General features: G+C 54.5%; 1 protein-coding gene across 5 annotated transcripts in view; it reads right to left on the bottom strand.

The window, feature by feature from the left end:
* Window positions 1-17262, bottom strand: part of SEC14L5 (SEC14 like lipid binding 5) — a 54667-nt gene that overhangs the window by 4107 nt on the left and 33298 nt on the right. For 4 of the 5 annotated variants that reach the window (XM_075899244.2, XM_075899248.2, XM_075899246.2 and 1 more), the window contains exons 8-16: window positions 15266-15295; window positions 11591-11780; window positions 10498-10586; window positions 9157-9227; window positions 8207-8378; window positions 7079-7213; window positions 5082-5219; window positions 2536-2781; window positions 43-221 (exon numbers count right to left, since the gene is read on the bottom strand). In XM_075899244.2, the coding sequence (XP_075755359.1) occupies window positions 43-221; window positions 2536-2781; window positions 5082-5219; window positions 7079-7213; window positions 8207-8378; window positions 9157-9227; window positions 10498-10586; window positions 11591-11780; window positions 15266-15295 (1250 nt within the window). The remainder of the gene's footprint in view (window positions 1-42; window positions 222-2535; window positions 2782-5081; window positions 5220-7078; window positions 7214-8206; window positions 8379-9156; window positions 9228-10497; window positions 10587-11590; window positions 11781-15265; window positions 15296-17262) is intronic. The other variant, XM_075899247.2, reaches the window with a different exon arrangement.

Raw genomic sequence — 17262 nt, 5'->3', positions numbered from 1 at the left:
GCAAGCCACACATGACCCCCACTCCACTAGCACGGCTCCTACCTGAAATCCTTGGACGCCAGCACCTCAAAGTAGTACATGAGTTTACACTTATGGCTGGAGACTTGCAGAGAGGCCAGGACATCATCTACTCGAGGGAGGCTGGTTCCAGAGCAGGGCAGAGGGCTGTGCATTTTCCACTGCAGAACATAAAAGCCAGGCCAACGAGTCACATGTGATCCCTGTAAGAGAGAGGCACAGAGCGCCATCAAGTGTCTGAAGAAAACATGAAGAAGTGGGCTGTGCCCACGAAAGCTCATGATCCCATGTTTTGTTAGTCTATAAAGTGCTACCAGACTATTTGTTGTTTAAGTTTATTCTGTTATAGACCAACGTGGCTCCCCCTGCAGCTTTTCAACACAAAAAAGCGTTTGTATTGCCAAAAGGGAAAGTCAAAAATAAAAGGGTAGCGAATATCAGGCCCTCTAAGCTGCGCAGCTTCACAGGCAATTGATCAGCCCGACCAGCTAGAGGCTCAGGGCTCGGTGCATGGAGCCAGCTGACTTGGTGGGGCTGATCAATCACCTGTGAAGCTGTGTTGCCCTGCAGCTTAGAGGGAACTGCTTACCAGTCGCTAATAGATCATAGTGTGATGCTGGCAGACCAAGGGCAAGCTCATGCTAAAGTCCCAGGCAACGCTGACAAATGCCCAGCTGGAAACCAGGCTGGCTTCCCTGTGTGTTAGCACATTTAAAATAGATATTAAAGTTATAACAACGTGTTCCAATTGTATGAAATGTTTGCCAGATGCGGCCTGTATTAACCCCACTTATAGTAACTCTGTCCCATGTTATACGGGAATATGAAATGTTTGGTCTAGGACTAAAAAAAAAAAAAAAAAAAAAAAGTTTGCAGGGCAATAAATCCCCACAGCCAGGAGAGCGGCGTTACCAACTGACGTACTAGTTCACCTCAAGAGATGTTATCTTCCCCCTAACAAAAGACGGCTCACAGACATCAAACAAGCCATTGTGCTCAACAAAGACTTCACTGGCTTTGTTCCATCACAGCTTGGAGGTTGGGGGGAGAGAATGGAATCGCCCGTGAAGGAGAAACATTTATTTCTCTGCTGTGTGAGCACCGAGAGGCAAGAATTTCTAAACACAAGCAAGGAGTCCCTAGCCATTGAGTTTGGATTAGCGCAAAGGGACTTAGAAGCTATAAAGCATTGCCTGTAGCCGCAGCTATTCTATTTTGGAACCTAAGGTTGTACCTCACTTGTGCGTCCATCTTTACCTTCTTTTTCCTAGTTACTAGGCTTTTAGTGAGTTTATTCCAGGGTTGGCTACAAGCATTGTCTGGTTTGAAATCCAAAGACCGGCTGACCTTCAGTACGCGAGAGGTCCTTTGGGACTGGGAGTAACCTGAATATTGAACTTTCGCAAGATAGACCGTCCCCATGGGCACTCTTGTCTGTTATGATGCTGTAGGCATTCACACTTGCCACTGGGTTGGTGGAATCTAGTTATAGACCAGACAGTCACTTGGGGGGTTGACCTGGTTTTTGACAGTCTGCCCAGAGGTGGGCACCAGTGTTCCCTCTAAGATTTTCCATCTGTGACTGGAGTAGAGTTTTGTCTTGTGCACCAGTAGTGACGTCACGTGCACAGGGTGCACAGCCTCACTATGGCCTGGCTCCAGCTGCAGCACACGGGGCAGTCTTCTGCCCCACCACACTGCCCAGGCCACCAGAGCATCACCCCTGCCACACTGACCCCCGCTGCCGCCAGGGACTCTCCCCAGCAGACCCGCTGCAGCCCAGGACTCCCACGCATCACCTGGGCTGTGTGATGGCTGCACCTGGGTGAGGCCATGGTGCTATTTTTAGCACCGCTGCCCTGGCCCAGAAGCAGCTGCACCATGGCCCTGGCAGCAGTCCCAGAACATGGGGCAGCCACCCACCATGTGGCCCCGCCCACGGGACAGCTGGGGCTGTGGCTGTGTGGCGGCTGCTAGGGCTGGGACTGCACCTGGAGCCGTGATGCTATTTTGAGCACCATGAGGCAGGCTCCAGCCCCTGTGTGGTGGCTGCCCAGCTGTTCCTGGTGCGGGGCAGCCCTCCATCACATGTCCCTGCCCCCTGGAGCAGCTGGGGCTGCGGCTGCACGGCTCTGCTGAGGAGGTGGGCAGGACTGACATTTTTGGTGCGCACCTGTGCAGGCGTACACCCTAGAGGGAACCATGCTTGGCATGCTCAGTGCTGAGCCACTCCAGGCAGGGTGGCCCATAGCATTGAACACTTCAGACTGTGCTAAAGGAAACAAGTGTAGAGTCCAGGTCATATACAGAGAGGGCTGTGGAAAGAGCCTCTATTCCCTTGCAATGGATGGATTTCCAGTTCTCTTGGTTTTTGCTCAGGGAGTCAGGAATTTGTGAAAGTTTCACAGGCAAACATCAGTGAAAACCACCATTCCCTTTGCTCAAAAGTCTCCTCCACCCTCCACTACCGGGTTCATCGCACTAGTGTGCCATGGCTGGTTTGGCAGCCCGTCCAACCTGGATGCTCTCTCCTTCCCGGCACACCAGCGGGGACTCCATGCGGCTGTAATCCACCCCCAGGACCCAGCTCCTATCGATGAGCTGCACATTGTCCCCTGCCGCCGCCGCGCCCGACGAGGCGGCCTCTCTGCGACTGGTCTCAGGGGCTCGCTTGGAATGAAAGAGGCAGAACACCACGTCTCCCTTCAGGATGTCGAAGTCCCATGTGATCACGGACTCCCCCTCCAGGATTTCCACCACGATCTAGACAAGCGGCAACACAAGCAGGCGTTAGGTTGGCACCTTCTCCCCTTCTAATCACACACAAAGCTGTCCGGCTCCGGCAGCCAGAGCCCGCTGCTCAGCTGCCCAGGGGCTCCTGCAGATTTCACCGCTGGGAGTCTGCTCAGCCACTTTCACCACAACCTTCTCCTGCATCAGGAGTGGCTCAGTGTATGGCGCCAGTTCCCACAGTACCTCCCCGCTCACCAGCTGGCACCAAAGCAAAGGTTTCTGGGGCTCAGCTGAGGGCAGCTTTACGATGACTACTTGTGGGGTTCCAACGGGCTGTTGCGTGGGGGAAAGAAATCCAACAGCCTGAGTCATCACGATCCGTGGTGAGAAACGGGTGCATCCCCCTGCCATTAAAGGATTCCTGTCCCCAGCTTTGTCCTTTGGGATTGCACCTGAACCAGGGATATTCCCGACTCATGTACACGCCTCTCACGCGATCAGCCCCACGACGGCAGAGGCTGAATAAATAAAGGAAACAAAGGTACTGGCGGAGAGCAGGGATGGGCAAAAGGACCTCCGCTGGCTGGATCCAGCCTGCCAACCACGTTGATCCAGCCCGTGGAGGCCCTGCCATTCCCCCTGCCCCAAGGCCTATCAGAGCCTGGGGAGGGGGAGAAGCACACAAAGTCTCTTCCTGCTTTGCAAGCAGCACGTGGCACTTAGAAGCGCCGCACGCTCCTGGCAGGGTGGGAGGAGACTCTGCATGCTCCCTCCGCCCTTAAGCCCTCATTGGCCTGGAAGCATGCAAAGTCTCCTCCCGCCCTGCCAGGGGCTCAGCAGTTGAAGTCAACTGCCAGCTGCTGCTCAGCTGTTGGGTGACTCTAAGGGTGCTTCTACACTGCACCCTGAACTCAAAATAAGATATGCAATGTGCATGGTGCAAATTGTGTACAGGCAGTCCCCGAGTTACGTGGATCCAACTTACGTCGGATCCCTACATACGAACAGGGCTTCTCTCGCCGCAGAGGACGCGGGCGGCGGGACCGCCCAGACGCGCCGCGGTCCCACCGCCCATGTCCTCCACGGCAAGAAAAGATGCTCCGCGTCTCCCTGGTCTGCTGGGGGGGGGGGAGGGGCGCAGCTAGTGCGCCCTCTCCCCCCCCCCCAAGCAGACCAGGCTTTTCTCGCCGACGCCTGGGACAAAGCATCTGGGGCGCTGCTGGGTTGGTCCCGCAGCGCTGCTCCTTGGCGCTACTGGACCAACCCGGCAGCACTCTAGCTGCTCTGCCCCAGGCGTCCCCAAGTCAGCTGCTGCTGAAACTGACCAGCGGCAGACTACAGGAAGCCCGAGGCAGAGCTGATCTGCCTCCGGCTTCCTGTAGTCAGCCGCTGATCAGTTTCAGCAGCGGCTGAATCTGGATGCCAGTTCCGACTTACATACAAATTCAACTTAAGAACAAACCTACAGTCCCTATCTTGTACGTAACCCGGGGACTGCCTGTATTTTATTTCGAAATAGGCTATTTTGAGACAGCCCTTATCCCTCTTGGAATGAGGTTTACAGGGATGCCGAAATAGCGTGCCCGCTCTATTTCGCAATAGCTGATGCGTTTAAAAGATGCGAGGTAGCTATTTTGGGATACCTCTGGTATCCCGAAATAGCCTTGCAGTGTAGACGTATCCTAAGCACGGTGCTCCCTCGCAGGGCAGTGGCAGGAAGCGAGAGACTCCACGTTCCCCCTCCCCAGACCCTGACTGACCTGGGGGGCAGCAGGCAAAGACTCCTCCCATCGTCAGGGGCACAGGTGCCTAGACAGAACCATCAGCTGTTCAGAACAGCTGGCGCTTCTCCTTGGAGGGGGGCAAAGGCTTTGTGCAACCCCTCACCCCAAGACCAATCAGGGTCTGTGGGTGGGGGGAGCATGGAAGTGTCCTGGCCCCGCCCCTTCTGGGGTAGTCTGGGGCCACTTAAAACATTTCTGAAGTGGCCCCTGGTCAAAATTATTATCCACCAAAGAGCTTTTGGCGCCTTTATTTCTCCAAGAGGAAGGTGCTACAGTCTGAACTGGCACAAGTTACCTCCGGGATTATGGAAATGGTTTCCTGACCCTCAAGTTACTGTTCTTAACTTCCACGTGTCTCGGAAACGCTGGCTGTTTTCTCTCGGCCTTCCCTTGCAGAGCGCTATGCTGCTGGAACATGCCCAGCACTGACACGCTGGGATCCCTTCCTTGCGCCATCCCGGCCGTCGCAAGGAGAACAAAGCTCCACCTCAGCCCCTTGCCACCGCCTCCCTGCCTTCCCCCAAGCGGCACACGGTTAGTTTGTACCTCGTGGGGCGCCCCTTTAAGAACATTTGCAGAGTGGTAGATGGTTTCGGTCCACAGCCGGATGTGATCCGAGTTCTCCGGTTCTTCATCTGTTTGATAAAGCGATTTGGGTACGAGTCCACCTTCAGCGACATTGCACTGCAAGAGCCAGACACAGAGACATCTGCCATCGGACGTCTACTAAACGAACGTGCATGGAACTAGCTAGACAACAAACCCAGCTGCCTACAGAGAAACATCAGAGGGACGCATCCTGAGCAGGTGTAAAACGTCATAGCTCCATTGGCTTTACAGAAGTAGGATATGGCCCCTGCTCTTTACGAGGGAAACAGCCCATCAGTTACGTTGGGACCCCAATTTAGAGTGCTCTTTAAAAAGACAAGTTTCACACCATGCAATATTATTATTAGTTGAAATGTTACCAGGAGGTGTGAGCGGAAAGCCCTGGCTTACTTTGAAGTGCCCCAGGCAGAGCGTGGAACCAAAGCATTGCACCATGGTGCTAGCACCACCGAGCCCAAAGCAAAATGGGACTAGAACTTAGTGAAACTCAGTCTCGTATTTTCACTGTCCGAATAGGGTGCAGCACATGAGCAGCATGATCGATGAAAAGTTCATTAAGGTCTTTCATTATTTCAATTTAACATCATTCACTGAGAAGCTTCTGGGCAATTTATAATGTGGCCTCCACAACAGGTGCGGCCTGTGACTATAGGCGGACTCGGCCATCGCCTAGGGTGCTGCCTTCAATGGGGCGCCCGATGAGGACGTGAGTCCATTGATGGCTGTGCAGGCGGGGGTGCCGATCGTGCATTCTGCCTGGGGCGCCAGCTGCCGCAGCCCGCCTCAGGCCGCTCTTGCTCCACAATATTACTTGGACTTAACGAGCTTCAAAAAAAAGTGGCTGCAATGGTAGGTACCAAAAAGAGGAAACCAGTTCTCATTCGGTAAAGCTTGGACTAAAGGCACACTACCTGTAGCGCATAAAAATCAAGCCCACAGCCTTATCCACGTGATGTGTCGGCTTTTTCTTTTAGCCTGGTCATGTCCCTTTAATAATCTCCCTAATCCAATTGGAGCCAGTCTAGATATTTTTAGCGCTGTACTAATCGGATGCCCTTTGACAACTGAAGCAGCAGAGTCACATTTTGATGCTCTGGTGTGGGATTGGCACAGGCTTTGGGTAGGGATGTAAGTGACTAATCGATGATCCGATAAGCAAAAGCTTATCGGGTAGTTGACTAGTTGCTTCCTCGCTTTGCTGCCTCTGTCAGAAAGAGGCAGCAAGTGGGGGAGGGAGAGGAGGGAAGCTGGGGGGAGCCGGCTTAAAAGCTAGTTCCCCCCACAGCTCCAGCTCCCTGGGGAAGGGGCAGGAGTGCAGGGGCGGTGTTCCGCCTTTGAAATATACAAGAGTCCCCACTGAGGCTCTTGTACCTTTCAAAAGCCAAACACCATGGGGCACTATCACCTTTGAAATGTAGCAAGAGCCGGGCAGGAAGTGCTCTTGTCGAGTATCGAATAGTCCATGGAAATTCCATCGATTGTCCAATTAGTTGATTAATCTAATTTTAACATCCCTACCTTTGAGGTCATTTTTTTTTTTTTTTTTTTAAAGCAAGATGAAGACAGAGACCCAAATAACCCAAGGAAAACCACACTGACTCCTGAGGCACAGCTCCCGGATGTCCAATGGTTCCGTTTCTTTTTTCCATAACATTCAAGGTCAACGTATTCGTATGATTGGAAGGACAACACATCTCAACCCATTTCCCTGATAAAGGCTTCCCCGGTACAATGCCACCTCCCTCCAGGCAAGCTGTGAGGCAAGAAAGATCTCAGTACCGTGGGTTCCCAGGCTGGGCCTTCGGGGACTGCCAGGACAGAAAGGCGGCTCCTCCAAGGGAAGGAGTGGAAGAACCAGGGGAGTCGGGAAGGTAGTGGCCCCAAGACAACATCATACCTCAGATTCACCCTACACCAACGTAGTGGAAACTCACCACACAGTCTCCTCCCAGGAAATCAGGAATCACGTCTTTGTCCAGATAGTCCACAAGTCCTCCTGGGCCTTGGTAGTTATTGCCACTGTAGATGAGGAACTTCTGCCTGGTGTTCTCATTGATGAAGGGACTAACCTGAAACACAGGGGAACAGAAGATGATGTTCTTGTGGCATGGACCATGATGGGAGAGGATACCCTGCCGCATTCCAGAAACATGCCTCGCACCTTGGACTGGAGGCCCAGGGACACGGAAGGGCCTGAACCATAAAAGGGGTTTGCAGAAGTTACATGAGAAATGTTTCCATTCGGTCACTGCGTTCTCCTGTTTCCCCACATTAGATAAAACTCCCCACCAGTTACCTCCCCAGCCGTGTTCCAGAATGGTGTGGGGTTTGGTCAGTTCTATTATGTGGGCAATGCAGCCAGCAGGCCCTAGACCAGTGTTTCTTACACTTTTTAAGATGGAGGAACACCAAACAATTTTTTTGTTATGAGGAACACCAAGGATTTTGTGTGTGTGTGTGAAAGGGGGGGGGGGGGGAGGGAGAGTTTGCCTGCTCCTTTAAGGGCAACCATTTTGAACTTGGTTGTTCTCCGTGGCACACCTCCAACTGCCTCACGGCACACCAGTGTGCCACGGAACACAATTTAAGAAACACTGCCCTAGACAGTCACATCCATTGCTTTCCTCTTCAGCGCTCTCTCGAGTGGGACTGAAAAGCAGACTCTCTTTGCCATTCTCACCGGTGCCAACTGCAGGAGTGTTTTAATTTGCAAGACTCCTGCACATCGCTATGAGCATGTCCCCAGAGCTGGCCTGTGGGTTGGCGGCAGGGAAGCACACTGCCTTGTGCGGCTCAGACCCCAAGCTCTGGGCAGTGCTGGCAGGATGACAGAGCCTGGAAGTGATAAGACAACGCTATTGCTCCATGGCAGCCCTATGGCTCCACCAACGAGCTCTGGGAAGAGCAGCGTGTGTGGAGCTCTGCCCAGCCCAGCGACAGGTTGCCTGAGAGATTCCCCCCCCCCTCCCCCAATGCTCCAAGGATGCAGAGCATCCGCGGCACTGGAAGTTTTAGCCACTTGGGACCCTGGCCGTACAGTGCCGCAGAAGGATTTCACTTACCAGAGTCCACAGCACGGGGAAAACCCGTGGTGCTCGCACAATCAGTAGCCTCCCGAGCGTCTCGGGGTAATTGTCCTCTACAACCTCAATGATCCGAAGGAGAGCCTTCACTCCAGGCCGCCACAGGTGGCGCATGTTCAGCCCTTCCAAGTCCACCAGACACGTCCAGGATCTGAAACGCAGAGAAGAATTGGAGAGGTCCCCGCTGCAGTGCGACAGCCCCTTTCAGCACCAACACAGACCTTCCTCCACCTGCCCAGTCAGCACACACAGGAGTTACACAAAAAACCCATTTTCATACACTTTTTATTAAGCCCAGGAGGCGACGGGCTGTACCAGTTGAGCAACAACTACCATCCTCCTCCACCCCCCGCAATGAGCAGCAGATGGCCAGAATCCAAAGGTATTTTCAGTGGCCTGGCTCTCTAGGCTCGGAATGGATTCCCCCCCCCCCCCAAGGAAGAGCAACACTGGTTGTCCGTTTTGAGGTGCATAAGGGGGCTTAGGCCCTAGAGCAAATGGCTTTTTTGGATCCACTAAGATACAACCTGGGCACTAAAAGGTTATTTTGCATTAATTTAAAACCTGACGCTGAACCAATAGCTGGACTTCAACTAGCTGGACTGGGATCACTAAGGCATCAGGTAGAAGATCCACTTGGAATAGCTGGACAATCCAGGACAAACAGCTTTGTCTTCCTTCGCATCGAGTTGCACAGTTCGTCCCCTTTAGCCCCAGGACATATGGTACCACACGCACACGCCCTGCATTGCCTGGATGTAAGGGTTGCTACAAAACACAACACTCCTGTATGTGACTTGAGCCTAAGAATTTCAGTGACTTATTTCAGTAAAATCCAAGCTATCTTTTAAAAACTTTCACTGAAGCATTACTTCCATCATGGGACTCACGCTGTACCAGGGCCTTAAGACAGCTAGAGGCATACTAACGTGATGGGACGGCCAAACAGGTTGGTGTTTTCCTCACATCTCTTTTGTCCCTCTTCATTAATTGACAAAACCTGAAACGAGAGAGCACAGGTTGGGGCTACCTTGGCAACCCATCCAAAGAGGAGCCTCCCCCATCTCCTACTCCATGATGGGGGGATTCCTGAGGCAGTCAAATGAACAGCGAGCAGAAGCCAAAACAGCCTATTGTGGTAAAGGGACACAACCAGCCATCTTACATGGGCCAGAAACGAGATTTCTGGAAAGGTTCCCTAGTGAAAAATTCTCTCTGCTGAGCTGACAAGGCCTGTGACCCCGTGGACCAGATCCTCAAGCCCAGCGACAGGTACTTCGTGTCATTCGGGTGACGTAAGGGCCTCAGTCCAGCTGTCGGTCTCCAGGGAGATCAGAGATCTTCCAGCTGGTGCATTTGTGCTATGGGCCCTGCCCCCCTCCGGGCTGGGAAGTATGTCGGGGGTGAGGTGGAAGCAGCTACACAGCCACATGTGCCTCTAAGGACCCCATCCAAGAGGGGCAACGTAGAGCTGCCCAGCAGCATGTGGGCTGAGGTGGCATCCTGAAATGGAGTCGGAATGGATTCCCCGCCCACGCTCCCCTCCCTCTCCTGCTCAGATGCTGGGGAGATGACCAGTTGCTGCTCTAAATTTTGCTCAAAGCAAGAAACACACGCTCTGGCATGAATTGTGCCACTAACTGGCTCTGTTTCTATAGTACAGGTGTCTTCATTCTAAGAGACATAGTTGTGCTAGATTTGCTTGGCCTAGCACGCTAAAAACAGCAGTGTAGCCAGGCTAGCATGGGCAGTGGCTCAGGCCAGCCGCTGATGTATATACCTTCCTGGACACCCCCCTTCACCTCCCGAATACTTATTAAAGCCACTTGTCCAAGCCACAGCCTTGCTATCCTGACTACACTGCCTTGAGTAAAGCTAGCCTGGGTACATCTGTATGAGCTGGGAATCCATCCTAGATGTACCTTAGTGTTCATTGAGACATGCCCTAAGAGCCACGGTCTCAACAAGGACCAGGTTCTGCAATGGCTTCACTGTTGAAGACCATGAAGAATTTGCCTCCAAATTTTTATCTGGCAAGATGTGGCCAGTCGTCAGGCCAGAGAGTGCCCATAAGCTGCATGCTGAACCTAACCCCCCTCAACACTGAGGTATACGCAAGGCCAACCGATAGGGTACTAGAACCAATTCCTTCGTCTGCTAGTCAGTGGATCCCTTCTTCCCCTGCTCCTGTGATTTGTACCTCACCTAAATCTCTCAGAGAAACCATAGGAGAGGACGTTACGTAGGCAAGAAATGAAAGCAGCCCTTACATGTCGCAGCAGCGACTCTTCTCCCACGGCCTTCACCAACCCTTTCGTGTCCATCTGACCGAGACGAAGGATGTAGAGGGGGCGGCCATCTTCAAAGCAAAGAAAGACCGAGGTTACAGGGAAAACACTAATGCTACGCCTCCCAGAGCCTGGGAACGGCTGAAGCAAAGTCGCATTCAGTCGGTCAGCCTGACCTTAGCTTCCTGTCAGAGGGAATGAGGGCAGGTGCCTGGGAGATGGAACAGCCCTGAGGGAAATGAGCTAGAGTGTCTTTTTTATCCATGCCCCAGTCCAACATCAGCCTAGGAGGGTTGGCTGTTCAATGGCCGGGGTGAAATGCATTGTGGCCTTAATCCAGTCGTCAGGGGGAGGCTGTTGGTTGACTTTCCTTTGGGGCAGACCCTTCTGGGGAGGGATTTCGGTAAGAAAGGTTCCACTATCAGAGTTGCTTACCTAGAGCAAAACATTCTCTTAAAATTCAAAGAAAGAAATGCTGCCTAAAGCAAATTTCGGTCAAGGGGGGCGTTAAGCCAGCCAGATTCAGCCTCATTTGCGTGTACACAGAGAGACTGTCAATGCAGTCGAGACATGCAGATCTGTTAGGATATATCCATGCTAGGACTCTGCACCATGCCAGCCCAGGTGGCTCTACAGAGCTATAGGTCCACTCAGCCCCCGGGATGTTAACATTTTGCTTAATCAGCTAATCAAGGAGTTGATGGAATTTCCATCCACTACTCGATTAGTCCACAAGGGGGAGAGGATGCGCGCTATCCCCGCTGCGCCTCTGCCTTTCAAATGTAGTAGGAGCCGCAGAGGCGCAGCAGTCGGGATCCGGTGCGAGTGGGGACTTCTGCGCCTCTGCCTCCCCTGTCCGCCCCACCCCCAGCACCATGGAGACGGGTGCTGGGGCGAACGGGTTTTTAAGCCAGCCCCACCCCTAGCACCAGCTCCTGCTTCCCCCCTGCTTGCTGCCTCTGATATAGAGGCAGCGGGGGGAAGGGCGAGGGGGAAACGGGAGTAGTCCACCATTTGACTACTCTTTTACGTCCCTACTGAGCTCTGCACTGGTGGTGCAGCGACACCATCCTACCTGTGTCCTGGTAGTGCCACCCCCCGGCGTAGTACTCTTCCAGCAGCGGGGGAGGCCTCCAGGTCTGCAGGATGTAGTCCACCTGGTACTGCTTGCGCCAGGTCAGCGACTGGCAGAGCATCTCCCGAGCCTTGTCGAGGTTGAAGTCACGAGCCCTCAGGAATCGAAGGATATGCTCATCTCTGGGGATCTGAGAGAGAGGAGAAAACGCTCTTTCCAAAGGACTGGGACCGCACAGCTACCCACGCCACCCCCACAAACACCCACAAGAAGCCAAGCAGATTCCAGCCCTTCACAGGAATGGAAGCGGATTGAAGTGGCCTTTCCTTTCCTCCTGCTACGTCCCTTTGTCTACTCCAGCTAACTGCAGCTGGCGGATGCCAGGACGGTAGGGAAATGACAAGTTATGTCCCCTTCAGAGAGGAGGCCCTGCCACCTACCTGGGCCTAAACACACCCTGCATATGAAATCTTCCAGAACATTCCCCCAGCCAGCCACCACCAGCAGCGAGCAGCCGACAGCCCCGCCCGGAAGGAACAAAGCAGCAGCGTTCCTTCCCCAGAGAGCAGGGCGAGCCCGAGAGAGACAGGAGAGTCACACAGCACCATGCAAAGCATCTTCAGTCGACACGCCAGCCCACAGAACTCCTGTACTAGCCCTACGGCAACTGGTCACAGCTGCACCATCAGTAGACCAAGCACCCTCCCTAGAGTCCCTTCAGCCGGGACACTACAGCTCACTCTCTTGTGCAGGCTCTCGTCCCGTCAGCCGAACCCCCACGTGGGCCCTGTCGGAGTATGCCAGCCCCTCTCTGTCCCTCACCTTTGTCCACAACAGCGACCTCTTCCCCCCTTAGCCCCTCTCGTGTCTGAGCACACGCCCCCCTTCCCCCCCAAGCTTTCTGCTCATCACACCAGCCTCACACGTTTGTTCAATTCTCCCACAAATGTTTGGTGCTTTCTTCCTTGCTTGCCCCTTCCGCATGGGGCATCCTCCAGACACTCGCCAGCATGGGTTCAAGAGCGGCCGTGGGCAACCAACAGCCCACGTGCGACTCCCTGGGGTTCCACCAGCAGCCCCTCCATCAACCCCCATCCCCATGGGCATCACGCATGCAGGCACCGGAGCCCCACACGTCCTACACCTCCCCCCTCCCTCCCCGCACTTTTGGAGCGCGCGAATTACCTGATTTGCACTCCATCCCTGCTCCTCCCCAAGCTGGTGAATCAGCAGTTTGCCCTTGTTCAAGCACCGGGAGGAAACATAAATCAGTTGATTTGCTGCGCTCCAAAAGTGCAGGGAGGGAGGAGAAGCAGGAAGTGCAAGGCCCCAGTGCGTGAGATGGGCGTGGGGGAGAGGTAGATGGGCAGGTGCACAGGCTGCAGGTGGAACCCCAGTGGGTCTCATGCAGGCTGCAGGTTGCCCACCACTGCTGTAAACTCTTCAAAGTGGGGAGAGTCTCTTCCCAGGCATTGCTACAGCTGTTAGGGGAATGGGGTCCCGGTCCAGATAAGCCATCCGGGCAGTACCGTAACACCAACATCACGTGCTCGTGACAAAGAGCGCTTTGATCAGCTTCCTGACGTGCAGGGGGCAGTCGAAAGAGGGCTGGACACAAAGCAGTCCGGCGTCTCAGTCACACGTACTGAGATGAAGCTGCAGCAGACACGTAGGGCTTGCCTGCACTAGTGAGGTGCTCATTCTAATACCTGCTCACGACCTGTGCCCTAGTGGGCCCATTGGACCCTGCTGGCATGCACTAAAATTTCTCTAGATTCGCGGCATGTAACCGGTTCTGGAGCGATAGCCACTTACAGTAGCCACTGCTATAGCAAACAAGCCACACTCCACCGGCCAAATAGCCGCATGTGGCTAGTGTGTTGCACACCACGGCTCCATCTGAATGGAGTCCAGTGTCAGACAGTTGTACACAGCAGCATCCGCATGGGCCACTTAGCCTGTAGCATGGTGGTGTGCATTAGAATTTACACCTCTAGGGTGGACTAGCACAATGTGCAGACAAACCCTCAGGAGGCAGCTTAGATATAAACCTGGGGTAAATTGTTTCTAACCCTTTGTGACTATCACATTTGTACATTTTGGTTACAGGGCTCCGGGGGCGCAGGGTGGACACGGTTTCATGCCAGATCTCAAAATGTAATCAAGAACGTGTCTGCATCACACTAGGGGTGTGAACGGGTAACCAGTTACCTGGTACGCATCACCCTTAACAGGTGACGCATACCAGGTAACAGCTATTACCTGGGAGTGGCCCGCCGCAGGCAGGGGGCTACAACAGCCCCATGCAGCTGCCCATCTGCCACCCCACACTGGCTGAGTGTCTTCAGCCTTGTGCAGGGCCGGAAGCAGCTAGCCTGGAGCTGCGCCTCCACCTACCCCCATTTAATTAGCAAATGAAACGGGATTTTACATCCCTACATCACACGAAGATAGAAACAGCGGATTTTTTTTTCCTCCTAGCAGGCTGCGCCGCTTCGGTGCTGAAAGGAAGCTGCCATCCACGGGTTGGTTCAAACCCTTACAGAAATAATCAGCCAGAACACCCAGGGGAGCTCTCGGCACCCCTGCCAAAAGAACACAACACCCTGCGGTTACTACATCAACGTTTGCCATTCTCCAGTATCACATAGGCCCAAGGTTACCACAACCCCTCCCTGGCTGGTCTCACAGATAAATCAAGCACCTACTCACTACATAGATCGTCAAGAGCGTGCTTGCCCGTGGAAAGCCTGTTCCAGCAATAACCAGAAAGCCTAGGGAAGAGCAGCAGCACAGTTCTTAATAGAGCAAGGCCCAGGGCCGAGGAAGCGCTTCCATTTGGGTCAGAGGCAGAGCTTTGAGGGCTACTGTTACACAGAAAATCAAGCCCAATAGCGGGACAGAGATTTCCGACCCCAGGGACTGCATTCGGCTGGGAAGCCGAGAGAATTCCAGGTGCCGTCATTTCTGGAGGCAGGCCAATGAGGAGGCTGCTGCAGTTCTTACTGCTGGGGTGCCAATATCGGCTGCTTTCACAGCCTGCTGCTCGCAGCACGGTGTAGGGATCTGCGTTTCCACATCATTTACAGCCTGCAGCTCTGTGGCTGGTGGGCCTTCCAGCGAGGGGAGCCTTTACTCCACGAAGCACTCGCTGCTGCTCGGGGCAGCCGGGAACGGACAGTGCAATTGGACTATCGGAGCGTCGCATTTGAACACAAATGCCCGGCGGGGCAAGCTCCCAGGGATGGAGCTGGGCAGCGAGCCTCTGAAGAGCTGACAGGACAGGGTGTTTCCCCTGGCGCTAAAGAACGCGTCCCAGCAAGAGATCAGCCTCCTCCGAGTGAGCGCCAATGCGCCGAGACAAGCTTCTGGCTCTGAACCCGCCTGACACGCCGTTCGCATTTCTACAGAAGCAGACGAGGAAGCAATAGACGGGGTTTCGGAGGAGATCCCCTTTGCCGGTGCCAGCCACTCGGCTTGCAGAGGTTCTCCAGGGCCCGGGGAATACACAAGACCGAGAAGCGTGCACGGCGACCTACAGCCGTCACTAAGGCCGATTCGGTTTCACCCTCCGATTGGATCCACCACAGCAACCAGCTGCCCGAAGGGCGCCTGCACACACACACGGGTTAGACCATCCCTAAAGGCAACGCTTTCACATGCTCCAGATTTTACCTTTTCCGGCTTCCATTCCCCAGCCTCTGACTACAAGAAAAACAAAAACAGGCATTTACACGGTGCCCTCCCGCTCCAAACCTGGGTCCTGGGGGATGACCAAGGCGGCTCCCTGTCACGCTCAGCCCCGGGTGACATGTCGGGCAGTCGGCGCATTAGACACAGGAGGCCATGCGGGTCGGGACCCCAGAAGGCTTGTCAAGCCAAAGCAGTGACTACGGCCCCGCGCCCGCCTGTACGTCTGCCCCGGGGGAACGCCCCACGCCCAGCTGCTAGAGCCTGAAAGCAGCATGCGCAGAAGCCAGCAGTAGCACTGGGCATGAACCTGGTTTGCTCGCCAGGCCCCCCTGCCTCTCGGAAGTGCTGACCAATGGAGCAGGCAGCTTATTACCTCCGTTGCCTGGCTTTAATGGGCTCCTGGCCTCACCTAACCACGCCGGCTCTGTTTGCTACTGCCCACGCTCCCTGTGCGGGTTAACCACTCAGGGTGAGGGAACGAGGGGGAGTTGGAGCCTCTCTGGGGACCTTCGGGAAGACCTGGCTTTTTGTTTGTTCCCCGCCCCCTCTCATAACCTAGCCTGTAGGCCTGGTGCGACCTTGCTGGGGCCAAAGCAGGGCAGACTGGGCAGCTCTGCTCAAAGCCGACTCCTGCTCCAAAGGAGCCAAATCAAGCACTGCAATTAACAAGGCTCCCCTGCGCTCAGGAACACAATACGCCATTGTCCAGCCTGCTAGGGAGAGTCCCCTCCCCTGGCACGTCACAGCGCTGAGCCAGGGCAGCTGTTCTCGTAGCACGAGACACTTTGGTTTGGGCCTCAGAGCCAGTCAGGAATTCACCCCTGCTAATGTCAAGCAGTCAGGCGTGATTCCTGCCCACGAGCGTTTGACCCTGCAGAGCACAGCCCAGACGGGGCACCTCGGTCCAGAAACACCAGCAGGCTTGCTTCTCTGGCGGTGTCTGGAGGGGAAGAAGGGAGCTCTTTTCAGGCTCCCCACAGCCATCTGTAGTGTGCCACTAAAACGTGAGGCTGGATTCATCCTCAGGGTAACGGGGGTCTAGCCAATGGAGGAGAGGCAGGGATACATTTGGCTCTCAATCTCCAGTACTGCCGGTGGGAGCCAAACCCGACCTGGGCTCTATGCCCAAATGCTGGGATCAGCCCTGGTTGCCCTTGCAAATCACTCTACTCTTCTCCCCCCCGCCCTCCCCCTGCGGGCCTGGGGGTTCTCTTCACTCAGGCTGTGACTCTTCGGTTGGGGTGTGAGCCACTCCCTTGAGTCGAGGCCGACAGACACACCCTCCTCCTCAACATGGAAGTTTCTGCATCAATACAGAATTTCCTTTTAAAAAAGAGAGTTAAACAAAACTTCCAAGTGGGAAGGCAGCCCCTAGGCATGTTGGTTTATGAAGGCCACCTGAAAAAAAGACGAGATAAAAACCAGAGAGGTGTGAATCATAATGCCTAGGGGGTAGCGCAGCAATGGGCGCCCTAGGCCAGTGAGCGAACCTCCACCTCAGCGGCCGTAAGACTGTCGTCACCAAGACGATCTCCCGGGACAGGGTCGTGCTGCTCACTGTGCTGGCGTAGCTAGAATTTGCGGGTTGTGCCAGCTGAACCGTAGCAGCGCTGCGATGGGGCACGGGGAGAGCGCACGGCTTTCACGTGCCCTTGCTTTACATGCGTGTCACTTCAGTGAGACTGGCGGGAAAAACCACGACACAAACGGAAACCAGCAGAATCTGGCAAGGCTGCGTGGGGGCAACGGCAAACAAAAATGTCTCCTGGGCCACACGCAGAACCTTAATGGGCTGCACGTGGTCCGCGGGCTGCAGGTCACCCCCACTGGCGCAGTGTCTGCTAAAAGCCTGGCAAGGCGAGTTGGTTTTGAATGGATCTATGCAACATGACTGGCTGATTCCCTCACTCTATCCCCAGACACAGCAAGGCCACCTGCTAAATAGAACAAGGGGCCTACTGAAACTGCAGAGAAATCAC

The sequence above is a fragment of the Pelodiscus sinensis genome, chromosome 15 (assembly GCF_052426305.1).
Source record: "Pelodiscus sinensis isolate ZL-2025 chromosome 15, ASM5242630v1, whole genome shotgun sequence".
Taxonomy (NCBI): Eukaryota; Metazoa; Chordata; order Testudines; family Trionychidae; genus Pelodiscus; species Pelodiscus sinensis.
The sequence above is the reverse complement of the archived record's forward strand: the minus strand, read 5'-3'. Positions and strand labels throughout refer to the sequence as shown.